This window comes from Anser anser (genome assembly GCF_964211835.1).
Source record: "Anser anser genome assembly, chromosome: 13".
Lineage (NCBI taxonomy): Eukaryota > Metazoa > Chordata > Aves > Anseriformes > Anatidae > Anser > Anser anser.
Window position 1 is genome coordinate 8,518,335 of NC_139734.1, and position 17,083 is coordinate 8,535,417.

The 17,083-nt window shown below is 61.9% G+C and overlaps 2 protein-coding genes across 12 annotated transcripts in view; both read left to right on the forward strand.

Moving 5' to 3' along the window:
• Nucleotides 1-11,961, forward strand: part of NHSL2 (NHS like 2) — a 30,046-nt gene extending 18,085 nt beyond the window's left edge. For 6 of the 11 annotated variants that reach the window (XM_083797474.1, XM_083797469.1, XM_083797468.1 and 3 more), the window contains 7 exons: nt 4,565-4,717; nt 5,477-5,610; nt 5,812-6,016; nt 6,879-7,010; nt 8,137-10,254; nt 10,363-10,495; nt 11,175-11,961. In XM_083797474.1, coding sequence (XP_083653600.1) covers nt 4,565-4,717; nt 5,477-5,610; nt 5,812-6,016; nt 6,879-7,010; nt 8,137-10,254; nt 10,363-10,495; nt 11,175-11,487 — 3,188 coding nt within the window. In that variant the 3' untranslated portion in view covers nt 11,488-11,961. Of the gene's footprint in view, nt 1-5; nt 3,074-4,564; nt 4,718-5,476; nt 5,611-5,811; nt 6,017-6,878; nt 7,011-8,136; nt 10,255-10,362; nt 10,496-11,174 lie in introns of those variants that run through there. The other 5 variants (XM_083797470.1, XM_083797473.1, XM_083797475.1 and 2 more) reach the window with 4 other exon arrangements.
• A 1,406-nt stretch (nt 11,962-13,367) lies between these two features.
• Nucleotides 13,368-14,101, forward strand: PIN4 (peptidylprolyl cis/trans isomerase, NIMA-interacting 4). Its single transcript, XM_083797483.1, has 4 exons — nt 13,368-13,457; nt 13,565-13,632; nt 13,707-13,826; nt 13,929-14,101. Exons 1-4 carry the CDS (start codon nt 13,418-13,420, stop codon nt 14,085-14,087), a joined length of 387 nt encoding a protein of 128 aa, XP_083653609.1. The 5' UTR covers nt 13,368-13,417; the 3' UTR covers nt 14,088-14,101.
• The last annotated feature ends 2,982 nt before the right edge of the window (nt 14,102-17,083 follow it).

Below are 17,083 nucleotides of genomic sequence, written 5' to 3' on the forward strand. Positions count from 1 at the left end.
TAAGGCAGGAGGGCAGCAGCGCTTGCAGGGATTTGGGGTGCCCGGTCGGGGAACAGGGACGTGGAGGCTCTCGTCTTCAGAGGCCGTGCAATAGGCACAGATGGGGTCAGTGCTGCCCAATGCTGCAGATCTTGTCCCCGCTATCCCAGCGTGGCCTTGGCTGCGATGTGTCCCCTTCTCTTTTAAGCCCTCCCTACTGCTCCCCAGCCCATCTGGGCTGTCCTCGCTCTGACGAAGCCACAGCGGTGCAGATCCCCCCCGGCACGGGCTGTGGGGCCACGCTGAGGGTGCAGCGGCCAGGAGCCTCGCCGCCCTCGCTGTTGCTCCTGCTGCGGCTGATTTCACATCTCGGGCCCCTTTGTCCCGGGGCCTGGCCACGTTCCCCTCTCAGGCAACTTCCTCGCATTGTCCTGGCCCCGCGGAGTGCAAAACCAGCAGGGCACAGGGGAAACGGCGCTTTCCTGGAAGCGCCCGCTCCCAGCGCGGGACCGCAGCCTCCCCGGGAGAGCCACGGGCACGGCGCGGGGCGGCCGCAGGACCGGGTGGCCGGGCTCCCTGCCTCCGGAGCCATGCACCTGGCTGGCTCCCGCTCACAGGCAGCCACAAAAACCAGCAGTGTTGCGGGCTCGCTCGCTTCCCTGCCACCGTTCCCAACGTCCCCGCTGTCACTGCACGAGTGACAGCGCGCTGGTTGCTGTGGTGACTGCTCCCAAAGCGGCACGGTGGCCCTGCGTGCCCCCACAGACACTGAGCCGGGGACCGAGCTGGCAGGAGGACCCCAGCGGGGCCACCGGCGTCCGGCTGGCACCACGCACGGGGAGCACACGTGTCCCCTCCGCCCTCGCCCCACACAAGGCATGGACCGCTTGGGATCCAGCTGGAGAAACAGGGCTTTTATCTGTTTTGTCTGATCTCACCACAGGGCTGGGCAGGCGGACTGCCCTAGCGTGGTGTTAACTCTGAGCCCTACTGACGGACGGTGGCGTTAACTGTTTGGCTGCTGGTGCTTTTCACAGAAACCTCTCCTGCAATCCAACCTTCCTTCTGTGAGCTGAGTGACCCTCACAGCTGCCAAACCCACCCACCCCTTCCAACAGCTTCTGCAGTGCTGTTATCTCCTGTCAGTACAAAAATCAGCTGATTGCATGTGAAACGGGGAGAATAAGAAGAGCCTGGAGCCTCAGGCAAATTTGCTGTAGCAGGCTGGTGTGATTATTTAATGTCACAGCCCCACCAGGTGCCGTGCAGTGCCACAGGAGGGGCTGACATAGTGTGCTGGGGTCCCGGCACGGGCACCCGGCTCAGGAGCCTGGAGCCCTGGCCTCAGCCAGCAGCTGGCAAAACATCTGCGTGGATGTTTCATGTCTCGGGCACGCTCCATCCCGCGCGCAGCAAGCGCCTGTGGCAAGGTCTGCCTGGCACTCGTCGCCCTCTCCTAGCACGGGGCGTGGGGTTCTCAGCGGGACGTTGCTCTCAATTTGGGGACATCGTTTGGGCCTGGGCGGCCGTCCACGCCTGGGGCTGCGGCACGCACGGATGCTGCTCCGTGTCTCAGCGGGGCAGCTGGACCAGTGGCTCCGAGTTCAGCATGGGGTGAGCTTGGGACAGGAGGCGCTTTCCGCGGCGGCTGCCAGCTCCTGCTGTTTGCTATTTTCTCTTCCTCTCCGCTCGTCGCAGAGCAGCGTGCGCTTTGGCTCCAGACCACGGGGACTGTCATCGGGCCGCACGCGCCGGGAGAGAGCGCTCGCCGTGCCGGCAGCAGGTCGGGGCGCTCGCTCGAAGCCGGTGCCATAACGTCGCCGGCGCTGCGGCGCGCCGGTTCCAGCCGGCGGCATTTGGGTTGCTGGTCGGGATCGATCGCGGCCTCGAAGTTCGCAGCCTTCATCCTCCGGCGCGCTCGGGCTGGCGGCAGCTGGCATGCCGCTGTGCCGATGCCCGTTGCCATGGCTGCCCTGCTGATGGTGCACCGCCTGCCGCTGCCGTCGCATCGCTCCCGCGGTACCTCCGCGGCGGCAGCGAGGAGCCGGGCGGCACGGGCTGCGCTGCCGGTGCTGCCCGCTGGCCTGGGGCGCGCTTGAGAAGGAAAAGTTTGGCCTTGTGGTTTCCGGCAGGAGACATCATCTTACGGTAGCTTCGGCCTGAATCAGACAGCTCCTGATGGCTCTGTCGAATATCTCGCTGTGGATTCGGGATGCCTGGGCAGTAGGTAAATGTGGGTGCTGGCGTGGAGCGGGGGTGGCTCAGGAGATGCGCGGAGTGAGCACATAGGCTGTGCTCTGCAGCTGGCAGTCCTAGGAGGGGCCAGACCTTGGCTCGAGCTTCACTCTGGTCCTAAAGCAGGAGCAAAATCCCCTTAGCTTGAGTCCTGGACCTGATGCCACCACAGGCACCACCCTCGCCCAAGCCTGAACACTCACTCACACTCTGCAAACTGTCACCAAGGTCGCAGAGCCACTGCTTAGCCCTGCACGCAGACGCTGCCCGGCCCTGGGGCGAGGGGCAGAGCTGTCTGTGAGCAGGACGATCCCCCAGGAGACATCCTGGCTCCTGCGAGGTGACCCCCCGCCGGTGAGGCTTGTGTCAGAAGTGCTGGGGGATGCGCGATGGAGCCAGGAGCCCGGCTGTGCTCTCCCTTCCAAAAACAGCCAGGCCCTTGGGAGCACAGCAGGGCCACGCTGCCGGCTCCGCGCGCCACGTTGCAGAGCCACCGCATGATGCCCCCCCCACCCAAAAAAACCCTCTGAGCACCTGCACCCGGGGAGCAAACGCCGAAGCGCCAGGGCATTACACTGGCTCCTGCACGCAGCCCTGAGCCGTGTGCGCACAGCGCAGCCCCTCATGGCACCACAGGGTGCTGGGGTGGCCGGGGGGTGGGGGCGGCTTTCTGGCGCAGGCAGGGTGTCACGGTGCTGGAGCCCTGCCCTGGGGGACGGCTGCAGGGCCCCCCCGCCGGCTGCCCAGGCATGCTTCCGCTTTGCTCAAGGGCGGCCCCGAGTTTCGGTGCTGCCGTTTGCCCGCCGGGTTGCAGCCGGCGGGGTGGGCGCCTGGGGGTGCCGAGGGTGCCGGGGTGGAGGTAAGGTCCCCTGCTCGGGGCAGGAGGGAAGAGGAGGGAGGGGGGGCTGTGGTTTGGGGCGTCCCTCATTTCCTGCATAGCGGCTGCGGGGTCTGCGGGGTAGGGGGGAAGCAGGATGCCCAGAGCCTGCTCCGTGCATGGCCTGTGCTCCTTGTGCCGTCCGTCACCTCTGCCCAGACCTCCGTCCTGCCCGGGCATTGCGTCTCTGGGCACCAAGCTAGGAGGCAAGAGGAGGAGAAGCCGTGCTCCTGCTCGAAAAAATGGGGCTGCACTCACCCGCAGCAGGGGAAATTTCATCCCCGGCTGCTGGGCTGCTCTGGGCACAGCACTGCCCTGTGCGCGCCCTCTGGGACGGGGCTTTTGCAGCCGACGAAGCCTTGGTGTGATTTACACGCGCACGCCCCGACACCTCTTGGTTGATATGGAAACAAGTCAAATTATTTAAAGGAAAGGAAAAAAAAAACAGGGCTTGTGTTAAGGCACGTCGTTATGGTAACACAAATTATAAAAGTAACTAGGCTAGGGACCAGGCACGTTGCTTTTGGATGCTGGGTGTTGTGCAGGCTGTGCCGCTCGGCTCTGCTGGAGCTGGGGGCAGGGTGGGCAGCACGGGCGATGCTTGGGGCAAGGTGGATTGGGGCCACAGTGGCCCAGGTGGCCATGGCAGGCTCAAGTAGTGTGGGAAGAGGGGGCCCCAGCAGCATGCCGGTGCAGGGAGGTGCTGGGCAGCCACGACCCGTTGCGGTGCAGTCCCCTTTCACCAAACCCACCCCGTTTGCTTCCTCTGCCTGCTTGGGTGGGGTCTGGCACGAAGCGGGTGCTGCGGCCGGAGGCGCTGACGCGCTCGCTGGGGACAGGCACCCGCGGTGCAGGGGCGAGGGGAAGTGTTTGCCACGCAGGAAATAGGAATGGGTGTGCACACAGAGCCTGCCTGGACCCCGGTGCCATCAGAAAGCCCTCATCCTCTGCTGGCTCGCCACCCTTCCCTGCTAAATGTGAGTTATGCTGGGCAATGCATCCCCTCTTCTGGAGCTGGTGGATGAAGTGAGCGTGACGAAAAGGTGCCGTGTCCATTTGCACCCTCCTTTTAGGCTGCAATTTCTGCTCTTCTGCAGCAAGGAGGTTGCTTCACCGCTGTGCGCTGCCTTTCCTGCACCCAAGAGCAGCTGTGCAATCACCCGGGGTGACAGGGTGATTTCTTCCTTCCCCAATTTCACCCTGCTCCTGGCTTGGCTGTCTCCGTCCGCCCACAGGAGCGTGTCCGGTGCCTGCAGCAGCAGCAGCGGTGGCGATGGGCTCTGCTCCTGCAGCCTGCGGGGGTGGCTTTGCTGGGGCGTGACACAGACACGTCCCCGTCCCTGTGTTCCTGGAGGGACAGGCAGGCAGGATGAGCACACTGTGCTGGCTCAGCATCAGCCCCGAACCCGCAGCAGCACTCGCGGGAAAGCTGGCCGCCTGCCTCCCTCTCATTCTGCTCCCTCCTGCTCGCAGCCACCTCTAACCTGGACCTTGCGAGCAAGAAAGCCGCCCACACCAAGCTGTCATGGCAGCAGCCCGTGAACGTCTTCCTGGCTGCCGGCCGCCCGCCGGGCATGGAGCAGCTGCACCAGGAGGCTCAGCTCAACCTCCAGAGCTTGCTGCAAGGTAGTGGGGCGAGGCGGTCCGGGGTGGCAGGGACGGGCACGGCTCTGGGTGTGCTGCAGCGAGGCCATCTCCCCACATGCACTTGTCCAAGCCACTCCTTTGTCCTCGCCAAGCTGCAAAAGCCAGGTCCCCAGGAGGTCCCAGCCTCCAGCAGCCCGTCCTCCGCACTGGTCCTCTCCCAGGTCCCTGCTGAAGCCATCAGTGACCGTGGCCAAGAAGTGGCACCTGGGGCTGCCGAGCACCCGCCAGCCCCGCGGCGCGTTCCTGCCCGCGAGGAGGGGGCCGGGGCTGCCAAGCCGTTTAATCGAATCAGCGTGGCTGTTGATCTTGTTTCCTTCCAGTTTCTTCATCGCGACGTCATGCAGCCTCAGATCAGATGCTTTACAGGCATCGATTAGATCAGCAGCCTGGCCTTCGCCCAACTTGTAATCTCATTAAGCCAGCCCGAGCAGACCTGGTTTCCGTGCGAGGCCATAACGACCAGCAGTAATTAGCTCAACAGTTACAGGGCGGGAGATGCTCAGTTCCCTGCTTGCCATCCCCAGCCGGGCTTGCTGCCCCCTGAGAGCTGGTGCTTTCTCAGCCCTGGCCCTGCTCCACAGGATCTGCTGGCAGCACGGGCACGGTCCCCTTCCCTGCATCCTGAGCCACCCGTGCTGAGCAGGGACAGACAGACAGACAGCCCGGGGACAGACGCCTTTGTGCTCCTCCTGCCACCGAGCTGGCAGCTGGAGCAGGGTCCTGCCGTTTCCCTTGCAGAGGAGTATGAGGAGCAGTACGAGAGCAGGGTGACCGGGCAGACCTTCCGCGCCGCCGGCCACCCGTCCCCCGGCACCCCCCCGGAGCCCTCGCCCCGTCCCCCGCCCTCCAAGCGCCTCGAGTTTGTGCTTATGGTGAGTCCTGGGGCCCTGCTGTGCAAGGAGCCTCGTGCCCAAGCATTCGGTGGGGCAGCGGGGCAGGGCGGTACAGCCCCAGCATCGGGTGGAGAAAATGGGTTGGCACGGCTGATGGGACAGCAGGACCAGAGGTGGCCCTTTCTGTCCCCCCCACATCCCCCGGGGTGGGTTTGGCCGGACACGTGCCTTTCCCTGCAGCCCCCAAGCCGGCGAGCCAACGACGAGGAGAGCAGCGGTGCCACCGCGCTGGGCGTGAGGCCACCCGACGCCTCCCTGAGCCTCCCCACCACCCCCGACAAGCAGACAGCCTGGCCCAGGGCCTTCCCCCTGCCCACCGTGGAGGAGAAGCAGTGGCACCAGTCCTGTTCCATCCAGACCAACGTTGTCCCCATCAATGTCTCGGGTAGGGCAGCGGGGCCGGGACCCGGGGAAGGCTGCTCCCAGGGGGATGCAGGGTGGTGGGAGGGCACGCTGGGGCTGCAAGCCCGTGTCCCTGCCGGCCCCGTGCGGACCATAGGGGACAGCAGTGCCACGCTCGTGTGTGTCATTCCCTGCCATCTCTCCTGCCATCTGCAACTTTGTGCATCCGATCCACCAGCCACGCTGCCATCCGGTCTCTCGTTTCTGCCACGCTGCCCCACCAGCCGGTTCTGTTGTCACCTTGGCTCGCACCACGCTCCGTCTGTCCATCCGTCCATCTGTCTGTCCTCGTGGGGCTGCAGCTCCCAGCAGCGCAGAGCTGCCCGGCCCTTGCAGACATCCCATGGGCACGTCAAAGCCCTGGGGCCAGCAGCCGAGCGAGAGGCACCCCATGAAAGCAAAAGATGTCATCCTGCCCTTTCCCTCCGTGATGCAGAGACGTGCAGACACCCCTGCTGTTACTCACACCCTTCTGTTACCCATGCCCGTGTCCCCAGTGTGTCCCAGCAGCCCGGTCCCATCAGTGACGAGGCGCAGCGGCGCGGGGTCCCACCTCACCAGCACCAACCAGAGCCCGTTGCTCAGAGCGGGGCCCGTCTCCGCCGCTCTCCGTGCATCCCACCCCCATCCGCAGCATCTCCGTGTTCCCACCAGCTGGCACCACCATCCCCACCGTGCCTCCATCCCCACCGCAGCTCGCACCGCGTGGCTCACCGTGCTCCTTCATCCCCCCCCCCCGCCCACCAGCAAGCCAGGGGACACCCGTGGTGGCCGCGGTGGCCGTGTCCTGCCGGTCGCAGCGATGGCGCTGGGCTGTGTACACAGCGTGTTTGTTTTGGCTACAGGGCAGCACTTTGCTAGGCACGCGAGTGCTCGTCACTCCCTGTTTAACACAGAGACCGCGATGAACCCCAAGTCCACCCTGCGGCGTAGACGGACCATTATCGGATTCCCTAACATGTCCCTGCGAGACCAAGGTGACAGCAAGAACCGCGCAGCCCCTTTCTTGCCCCAGGAGTGCCCGGGCCTGGCTGGCACCCACCGGCGCCTCCCTGAGGATGGGCAAAGGCGCACCAGGGGGCTGGGACGCCCCGGCCATGGGGATGTAAAGGCCACCACAGAGGCTCTGCACCCTCCAGGGGAGCTGAGGTCCTGGGCATGCTGGTGACACTGGCCTGGCACCAAAGCTGGGTCATGATAGGGGACACCCCCCAGACCCCACGTTGGGGTTCAGCATGGTTATGGGGAGCAAAGTCTACTGAGATTTCTCCTAGTGGTGGCTCAGCTCCACAGCTCCAGCCTGACCCCATGCCTGTCCTCGCCAGCTGCGGGCAGACCCACAATGGTGTGATGAGGGTGCTGGTGTGGCTGAGCGTGCTTATGGCACCCCCAGCATAGCCACAGAACAGTGTTTGACCCCATCAGCACAGAATCCAGACTGGCTCGGGGACCTTGTCGTGCCAGGGAAGGTGCAGAGAAATCAGAGCCAGGTTCTGCTCAGAGGTATGTGGGGACAGGAGGAGAAACCATGGCACCAAGGGGAATTCTCACGGAGTAGGTGGAAGGGATTTCCCTGTCAGTGGTCAACCACTGGGTCAGGAGCCCAGCAAGGTGTCATGGTTCGTCCTGTGGAGATGGCCAGAGCTCAACTGGATGCCGGTTGTCGTGGTCTGGCTGGGCCCAGGTCCCCAGGTCCCTTCCCACCAGGTTATTCTGAGATGAGGTGGGACTGGGAGCCATCCTGTCCCTCCCTGGCCTGGGTGGTGATGCTCTTCCTGGTCCCTGTCAGTGTCCCCACACATGGAGACTCCTACCCTGGTGAGCTGTCCACGCACTTACGGCACATCCCAGCCGCCAGATCCCAGCAGAAGGGTTAACGCGGGCTGAGACTGTCCCCAGCTGGGATGTGGCCACCCCAGTAGGGGGAGGTAGGAGAACATCTGTTGTCAACCCTTCCCTTGCAGTCAGCTGGGGTGCGTTTCAGGCATGGGCAGGGATACAGCCCCAGAGACGGGCGGTGGGGCAGGATGGTGCCACCGACCGCCTGCGGGGCAATGCCCGGGGTGCTGCCAGCCCCCGCTCACCCCATGTCTGTCCTCGCAGGCAGCGCCAACGGCCCTGCGACCACCACACGCCCGCCCATCACCGAGTCCCTGTCCTGCAGCTTCGAGCCCGCAAGCGGGGGGAAGCCCGCCCAGGAGATAAGCCCCCGCCAGCCGCTCTCTGCCCCACTGAGGAAGACCTTCAGCGACCTCGGGGGGACGCTGCAGGCACGCTGCTGCCCACCCTCCACCCCCATGGACAACGTGGCCACCCCCGGCACCTGCAACGGGCCTCAGGGCACCCCCTTTCCCTCACCCTGGGGCGCCAGCTCCTTCAGCTACGCCGGCCCCCCCAGCCCCACTGCTGGCCAGGGCGCCTCACCGGGCAGCTCCGGCATGGGCTCACCCGCTGGCACCGACCGGGCGGCCTCCTTCTTCATCGCCCAGGAGGAGCGTGTGGGGAGCGCCGGGCCCGGATCCTTCACTGCTGCGGTGCCCGAGTCCCCCCCGGGCTCCGGGGGCCTCCGGAGGTGTGATGGACGAGAGGCCAGGGTGAACTTCTCGCCGACAAGCAAAGAGGAGCCGGAGCCGGTGTCGGAGCCGACACGCCTCGGGGTGGAGCGGGCAGGGTGCCGCTTCCGCGAGCGGTCACTGTCGGTGCCCACCGACTCGGGGTCCCTCTGCTCCGTGGACATCGCCTACGCCGAGGCCCGGCGCAGCAGCACCAACTGCGCCCTGGGCTACCCCAGCGCCGGCTCCGAAGGCAGTACCAGCACCGACAACATCTCTCTGGGGCCAGAGCCGGATGGCCAGCGGCGGCGGCGCTCCAAGAGCATCTCCCTCAAGAAGGCCAAGAAGAAGCCCTCGCCGCCCACCCGCAGCGTCTCGCTGATCAAAGATGGGCAGGATGGCCCTGCTGCCCTGGGGCTGCCCAGGGATCAAAGACCCAAGAGCCTGTGCATCCCGCTGGACCCCCCCAGCCACCGGCTGGTGCACGCGGACCCCCAGGGCAGGGAGCCCGACGGCCCGGCCGCCCCCCACCAGTGGTATCTGGCAGACTGGAAGACCGGCGATCCCTACCGGTCCCTCTCCGGCTCAAGCACGGCCACGGGGACCACAGCCGTTGAGTGTGTCAAGGCACGGGGCAGCTCTGAGTCCCTCACGTCCCCCTCCATCTCCAGAGCCACAACACCCTCCCAGCTCTCGGCAGAGGCTGACCTCAAAACCTCCTCCCCGGGCAGGCCCACGGGGCTGATGTCCCCGTCCAGCGGGTACTCCAGCCAGTCGGAGACCCCCACCCCTACCGTCCCCACGTCGGCCATCCTCGGGCACTCCCCACACCAGGTGCGGGTGAGGCCACTGGTCCCTGAGAGGAAGTCTTCACTGCCACCCACATCCCCCATGGAGAGGAGCCCCAAGTCTAGGCTGTCCTTCGACCTCCCTCTCACACCACCTGCCCACCTTGACCTCTCGGGGCTGAAGATCTCCCTGAAGGGGAAGACGAAGGTCAGCCGGCACCACTCCGACTCCACCTTCGGCACCAAGCTGGCCCAGAAGACCAGCCCCATCCAGCCCATCATGCCCGTGGTCACCCAATCCGACCTGCGCTCCGTCCGCCTGCGCTCCATCAGCCGCTCCGAGCCCGAGGACAATGTCGATGGCCTGGAGCATGCCGAGGATCCACCACGCGTCCCCTGCCCGGGCCCGGAGAGGAAGGTGAAGCCACCGGTGGCGGAGAAGCCGCCACTGGCCAAGCGGCCCCCCAGCATCCTGCCCAAGCCCCCGGCCCTGCGGGAAGAGGGCCCCCTGTCCCCTACGTCCCCACCAAGCATTGCTACCAAGGACGGCTTGGCAGCGCTGCGAAAAGGGGAGCCGAGGAGGGGCCCAGGGGAGCCCCGGCGGCTCTCACAGGGCAGCCTGGAGGATGAGCCGCGGCCGGAGGGGGAGCGGAGGAAGGCCAAGGTGCCACCGCCGGTGCCCAAGAAACCCAGCGTACTCTACCTGCCGCTCGCCCCAGCCCCGGTGCAGCAGGGAGGAGGTGCGGGGGACCCGGCACCCACCCCCAGCCCCATCATCACGCTGGACACCGAGCCCAGCTGCTGCCACCCTGACACTGATGACCCAATGCCCACGGAGGTCCCGGGCACAGCACAAGCTGGCGAGACCCCTTCGGAGCAAGGTGAGGGTCTACCTGGTCCTCCATGTTATACCCCAGGGAGAAGGGGCAGGGGGGTCCCTCCCCATCATCCCATGCGTTTCATGGCTGTCTTCTCCTCCCTGCAAACAGGCAGCTTGTCTGAGGCCGGCACAGAGGAGAAGAGCTTTGCCAGCGACAAGACAGCCGACTCCATCGCAGAGGAGGATGATGATGTCTTTGTGGCATCCCGTACCACAGAGGATCTCTTCACCGTCATCCACAGGTAGGGCCGGTATGCGGTGGTGGGCACGGCCGCCCAAGTGGCCCCTCCAGAGCCAACGTGGTTCTGTCCCCATCGCTGGTGCCTGAAATTTTCTATGCTGGGGCTGCTGCTCAAGCTCAGGAACAAGCCCTTGGGAGGCTGTTGCTGCCTTGTGCGCTTCTGAGGGTCTAAGGAAGAAATTTTTCACAGTCAGGGTGGTGAGGCACTGGAACGGGCTGCCCAGAGAAGTTGTGGGTGCCCCATCATTGTGTTCAAAGTTGGGTTGGATGGGGCTTTTGAGCAACCTGATCTAGTGAGAGATGTCAGTGCCCATGGCAGGGGGGTGGACAGGATGGTCTCTAAGTGTCCCTTCCAACCCAAACCATCCTGTGATGAATTCAGCAGAGCCTGCAGAACAGGACCTGTGGCCAGGCTGGGCCACCATTTATCTATCAGCTTTGGGGCAAACTGGGGCCTGTCTACCAGGACAGCATTTGCAACATGAGCAAAAGCTCAGCACATCACCCACCCTTCGATGGACGGGTCAGGTTGTCTTCCTGCCCCAGCAGGGCTGGGCTGGTGCCATGCACTGCACCCCTTAAGTGCTGCCCTTCCCATTGCTGCAGGAACTCGCCACATCCCAAAGCGGTGGCAGCTCCTGCCTGGGGCTGCTCCCACCACTATACTCTTTGTTGCTTAGGTCCAAGAGAAAGGTTCTGGGGCGGAAGGAGCCTGGTGACACCTTTGGCAGCCGGCCCAATTCCCACTCACCCGTGAAGACGTCGGGCTCACCAACAAGTGAGTCCCCTGCAGCAGTGGTCAGCACCGGGAAGTCCTCCAGCAGGAATGAAGATTTTAAGGCCCTGCTCCAGAAGAAGAGCAGTAAAACCAGTGCTGGTACCCGGCCATCTGCAGCTGAACTGCTTAAGACCACAAACCCGCTGGCTCGGAGGGTCATGACAGAGTTTGCCCCTGAGCTGGATGGTGCAAACAGCCCCAAAAGCCAGCCCTAACCTTGCACAGACCCTTCTTGGCCACAAAGGGCTCGAGATGGCTGCGGAGGGAGCCTCGCTGCGAGCGGTAGCTTTAGGCACTCAGGTCTCTGCAGAAGGGGTGTCCTGGCTGTCTCGCTGGGGCTTCTCTCATGCTCTCATTTCTTCCTCGGCAAATCCTCTTTGGTTCCTCTCCGATGGGAGAGCCGCCGTCAGAGAGGCAGTGTTGGGACCTGAGGCCCCCATGTCCCCGGCGGAGGCGGGCTGCTCACAGGAGGGAAGAGGCAGGCATGCAGCACCGCAGCGGGGACTGTCCCCTGCTGAGCTGGCCCCGGGACCCGGCACCTCCTGTGGCACTGGGCTGGCAGCTCCTGCTGCTCCTCGGGAACAGAGTAGGACAGCAGCCCCAAGCACCCTCCAGCACCCGCAGCAAAGCTAGCTTGAAACTGTTTGGTCACTCGGCATGTGGTACTTTAAATGGCTTTTTCTAATGCACAGTGGTGATGATGTTTTTTTCTCTTTTATTTGACGTTGTACCTTTAGTTTCCCAGGCAAAGGTCCCGGGTATGAGTTCGGCTGGAAACACGGAGATTTACTTTGGGAAGATGTAAGGAGGCTGTTTGGAAATGAGGTTGTTTTGGAAGAGCCACAAACTGTTCCCTCTCGTCAGCCAAAGCATCCTCCCTGCTGCATGGGGAGCGGGCGCCCCGGTGTCTGCAGCCCGTGCAATGACCTCAGGCCAAAACCCACCCCCTCGAAAGTCCCTGACAGTGGTCCATTTCTGAGAGCTCTCCAGCCCTTGCTGTGAACACAGACCCCAGGGTCACTCCACTGCGTCCCCCAAGGAGCCGTGCTCCACCAGCCACACCATACACGGGCCCCCACCAGCCTCCCAGGACAAGCATCTCCTGGACGTGAGGTGACTGGAGGCATGGGGAGCGCTTGGTCCTGAGGACGTGAGAAGGAAGGGGCTGCAGCAGGGCATCGCTGCCCAGAGGGGATGCCAGAAATTTCCTTTCCTGCCTCTGGCATCGCACAGAAGCACCCTGCAGAAGCAGGGTGGAGCTGCGCCTCCCGCAAACACCCGCAGCTTCCATCGCTGGGGGCCACGCACAGCCAGGTGCAGAAACACAGGCGGACGTGCTCCGCCTTACTCTGGGGGGTTCCCACCGTCCTGCCCACGCCCAGGGGTCACCCACACGGCAGGGGCTCCCACCCCAGCGCTGTCCCCATGCTGCCGACAGTGCCACCATCCCCATGGCACACGCAGACCCCCCCCGTGAGTCCTCACCAGGCCGCGGTGAGAGGCAGCGGGGCAGTGACACCCAGGGGCTGGGGGCAGCCTGGCAGGAGGCAGGGCTAAGCAGAAGCACCAGCCCTCGTCTTCCTCGGAGCAAGAAAGGGCCAGACAGTGCCCGCTGCCGAAACGGGGTGTTTGGGAAGTTTGCGCTTTATTTCCTCGTGTCTTTCTGCCAGCTCTGGCACGCCCCAGCCTCCCTGTGTGGGGGAAGAACGATGCGGCTGGGGCCAGGCAGCACTGGGGAGGTGGGGGCTGAGGGCACAGCTTCAGCAGGGCTGGGGCGATCCGTGCCAGCCCAGGGAGCACGGGTCCCTGCCCAGAGCCTGCGCCGGATTTTACTCGGAAGGAGGCCCCGCTCTCCTTGCGCTTGTTTGTTGGCTGTCGGTTGTGGTGTTTTTCACCCTCTCCCATTGCTTGCACGTTGCGCCCTTCCCTCTCGCGGGGTTGCAGAATTGAGCCTGTAATCAGGATGCAGGCTGAAAAACTCAGGAAAAAAAAAAAAAAGAGAGAAAAAAAAAAAAAAAAGAAAGAAAGAAGGAAAGGAAAGATAGAGGGAAAAAAAAAAAAAAAAGGCGGGCCCGGGGGCTGGGGGCAGGCCCGGGGGCCGGCCGGGGCCTCACGGCGGCGGCGCGGGGCGGGGCGGCGGCGGCCATGGCTCCGAAGGGGAAAGGCGGCGGCAAGGCCGGCAAGGGTGAGCGGGGCCGGGGGAGCGGGGCCGGGCGAGGAGCGGGGCGGCGGGCCCGGGGCCGGTAGCGGCTCCCCGAGGCCCGTCCCGGCTTCAGGGCGCTGCGTTGGCAGGCGGCGAGAGCGGCGGCGGCAGCGAGGGCAAGGCGCGGGGCCCGAAGGGCGGCGGCAGCTCCGTTAAGGTGGGTACCGGCGGCACCGGGGCCCCCGCGGTGCCGCTCCCAGCGGGCTGCCACGGCCCCCTCTGCCCCCCCAGGTGCGGCACATCCTGTGCGAGAAGCACGGCAAGGCCATGGAGGCCATGGAGAAGCTCAAGGCCGGGGTGCGCTTCAGCGAGGTGGCCTCGCAGTACAGCGAGGACAAGGCCAGGCAGGGGGTAAGGCTGTCCCCCGAGCGGCCCCTCGGCCCGTCCGGCCCTAAAAGCGGTGCAGGGCGAGACGCAGAGCCCTTCCCTAACCCTGGTGGCTCCTTCTTCCAGGGAGACTTGGGCTGGATGACCAGAGGCTCCATGGTGGGACCCTTCCAGGACGCCGCGTTCGCCTTGCCTGTGAGCAGCATGGACAAACCGGTGTATACGGACCCTCCTGTCAGAACAAAGTTCGGGTACCACATTATCATGGTGGAAGGCAGAAAATAAAGTGTGAATGACCATTAAGTTCCTGACTGCTTGAATTCTGAGAGCGTCCCAGGCACCTAGAGCTTACAGCACATTGGCCGTAAGCAGCAGTGTGCTTGGAGACAGCCAGCCGTCCCTGCCGCTGGGGCAGGACGCGCAGAGTACAGCCAGCAGAGTACAGGACCCTGCACAGAGAGGTAAAGCATTCCGTGGAAAAAGGTCAAATTAGCGCTTCATGCTTTAAATCAGCTTCAGCTTGCAGGTGAGTCTCTTCTCTTCCAGCTGCAGCGGTGATGATCATCGAATGGTTGGAAGGGACCTTAAAGATCAACTAATTCCAACCCCCCTGCCATGAGCAGGGACACTTCCCACTAAATGAGGTTGCTCAAAACTGCATCCAGCCTGGCCTTAAACACTCCCAGGGACAGGGCATCCACAGCTTCTCTGGGCAACCTGTTCCAGCGCCTTGCCACCCTCATAATAAAGAATTTCTTCCTTATATCTAATCTAAATCTGCCCTCTTTTTGTTTAAAGCTATTACTCCTTGTCTTATTACTACCTGATAAAAAGTCCGTCCCCAGCTTTCCTGTAGCCCCCCTTTTAGGTATTAGAAGGTTGTTAAAAGGTTCTCCCAGAGGCTTCTCTTCTCCAGGCTCAACACCCCCAACTCCGTCAGCCTGTCTTTGTAGGAGAGGTGCTCCAGCCCCTTGATCATCTCTGTGGCCTCCTCTGGACTCTTCTAATACATCCATGTCCTCCTTGTGCTGGGGCCCCAGAGCTGAACACAGTTCTCACAAGAGCAGAGCAGAGGGGGACAATCCACTCCCTCGCCCTGCTGGCCACGCTGCTTTTGGTGCAGCCCAGGGTAGGGTTGGCTTTCTGGGCTGCAACTGCACATGGAAATGACATGATCTGTCCAACTGAAAGCTCAGGCTTTTCTCTGCAAATCTAACCAGCCTGAAAAGAGGGGTTCCCTCGGGCATTTACCCTTACCCCCACCAGGGAGAATGTGGACAGTTCACATGCTACAGGTTCTGCTCCAGAGCTCAGATTTAACCTGGGAAGAGCCTCCCTGTGGTAGAGGCAGAATAATGCTACAGCTAGAGCTCACAGCCGCTGCCCAGGGCAGGCTCCTCGTTCTTTCAGTTACCAGACCTTTACGAAGGCTGGAGGCTTGACTGAGCAGCAGCAGGGAGGGGGAAGGTGCAAGAGGAGTCCCGCTGCATAAAAAGTCATCCACACCTTATCTAATCAAAGCTCAGGGAAGAAACTGTAACTTGAATAAGGGAAGAGAAGCAGAAAAAACACTAAATGCTTGTCACTCCATCAATTCCTCTACTGCTTAGCATGCAGTACGTGTATGAAGTCTAGCAGACTGCACCTTGTCCTTCTGGTAAAACCGGCTAAATGACAGCATGACGGATGTGAATGAAGCAGCTCAGCGTGTCTCCTACCTCCGTGACCTTAGTAATAAATATCCCAATGTGCTGATCCTCTGCCTGCTGAAAGGCAGAACTCAAACTGGTGCTGTCTTTGCTGCAGGTGAGGATCCTGGTGTGTCAGAGGGCTTAGGATGGGGACAAAAAAATCAAATGGCACAAAAAGGCCTTTCCCAAGAGCACAGGCAATGAAGATGCAAAACTGAAACCAGGGCAGGTCTTTCTCCTGCCCCACTTCTTGAGGTGTTTGTTTTGTTAAGAGAATGGGAGGCTTGCACAGGCCAACCAACACTCACAAAGCTCTACCTCATTAATATTTTGTTATGAGAGGCAGACAGGCCTTTCTACAGCATGAGAGCAGATGCGGCCTCATTTAAGGGATGCTCTATTAATAAACTGCTCGTTTCCAGGCTACCAGGGCTTTGTTCTACCTATTAGCAAAAGCACATTGCATATCTCCTGTTCTAACAGGACAACTGTTTGTATTTGATATGTTATCTAGTACAAAGAATTCAAATTCAGCATACCAGTTTCTCCTCCAAAAACTGCAGAACTCAACAAGGTGTGAAAGTGTCCCTTGCTATCACCCTGTAACATACAAGGCAAACCTGCTAGGCGTTTAACATAGATGAGGAAGCACTGAAATTCACTGCCATGTTGTTACAAGGTAAGACGATGTGATAGTTGCAAGCATACCCAGGCCAAGTTTATCCCATGGTGGTGGCAGAGGGGCAAGTCAGATGAGCAAAGCGTTGCTAAAAGCCAGAACGAGGTTCTTCTGATTTTAAAATTGCGTGGTCCAAAACTAGGAACCCACTTCAGTTTCACTGTGCCTATAGTACCTGTAAAAAATATTTTATTTACCACAGCTAAACCGTATGTGGGAAGACTGTTAGAGGACCACCTCACCAGCGAAAAGGCAGCCCACAACTTTAAGACAGGTATGTCTCCCTCCTGCTGCCTTTGTGTACCGACAGGCTTTTGACTATAATAGGGAAAGATGAGAGGGGGGCTACAAGGTTAGACCACAGCCTGCTTTGAAGCCTTAGACCCCTCCATAAATCCTAAAAGGTTCCAAATGTTCAGCACCTTGCAGTAGTCAAGGCCTAATTGCTATTTCAGTCCTTCTGCGACTCCCCCCCCAGCTCTACAGCCCTTCTACAGCAACCACAGTCTGGCAGGGATTTGAGCAAAAGGGTCTCTGCAGTACTACATGTCAGTGTTAGACGCGGCACCAGGCAGATGGTGCGCTGGCCTCCATTGCATGGAGGATTTATAGCAGCAATCAGCTTTTCCCCCCCCCACCTCCACCACAGCAAATGCATTCTCAGGCCAACTTAAAAACAGATTGCAGTAGCTGTGTTCTCTTCTTTGCACCAGCATCTGGCGCACCCAAATGGCAGGCAAGGTTCAGGCAGGCAAATGGGCTTCATTTAAGTCGAGGAAGGAGGAACTACAGCAGCTTGAATTTAGACTGCATTAAGCTGCTGTGGAACCACACCGTCAGCCTCCTCTGAAGACAGGAGACTCTGAATGCTAGAAACAGGAAAGCAGAGCTGCAAGCTTGGAGAGGCATTT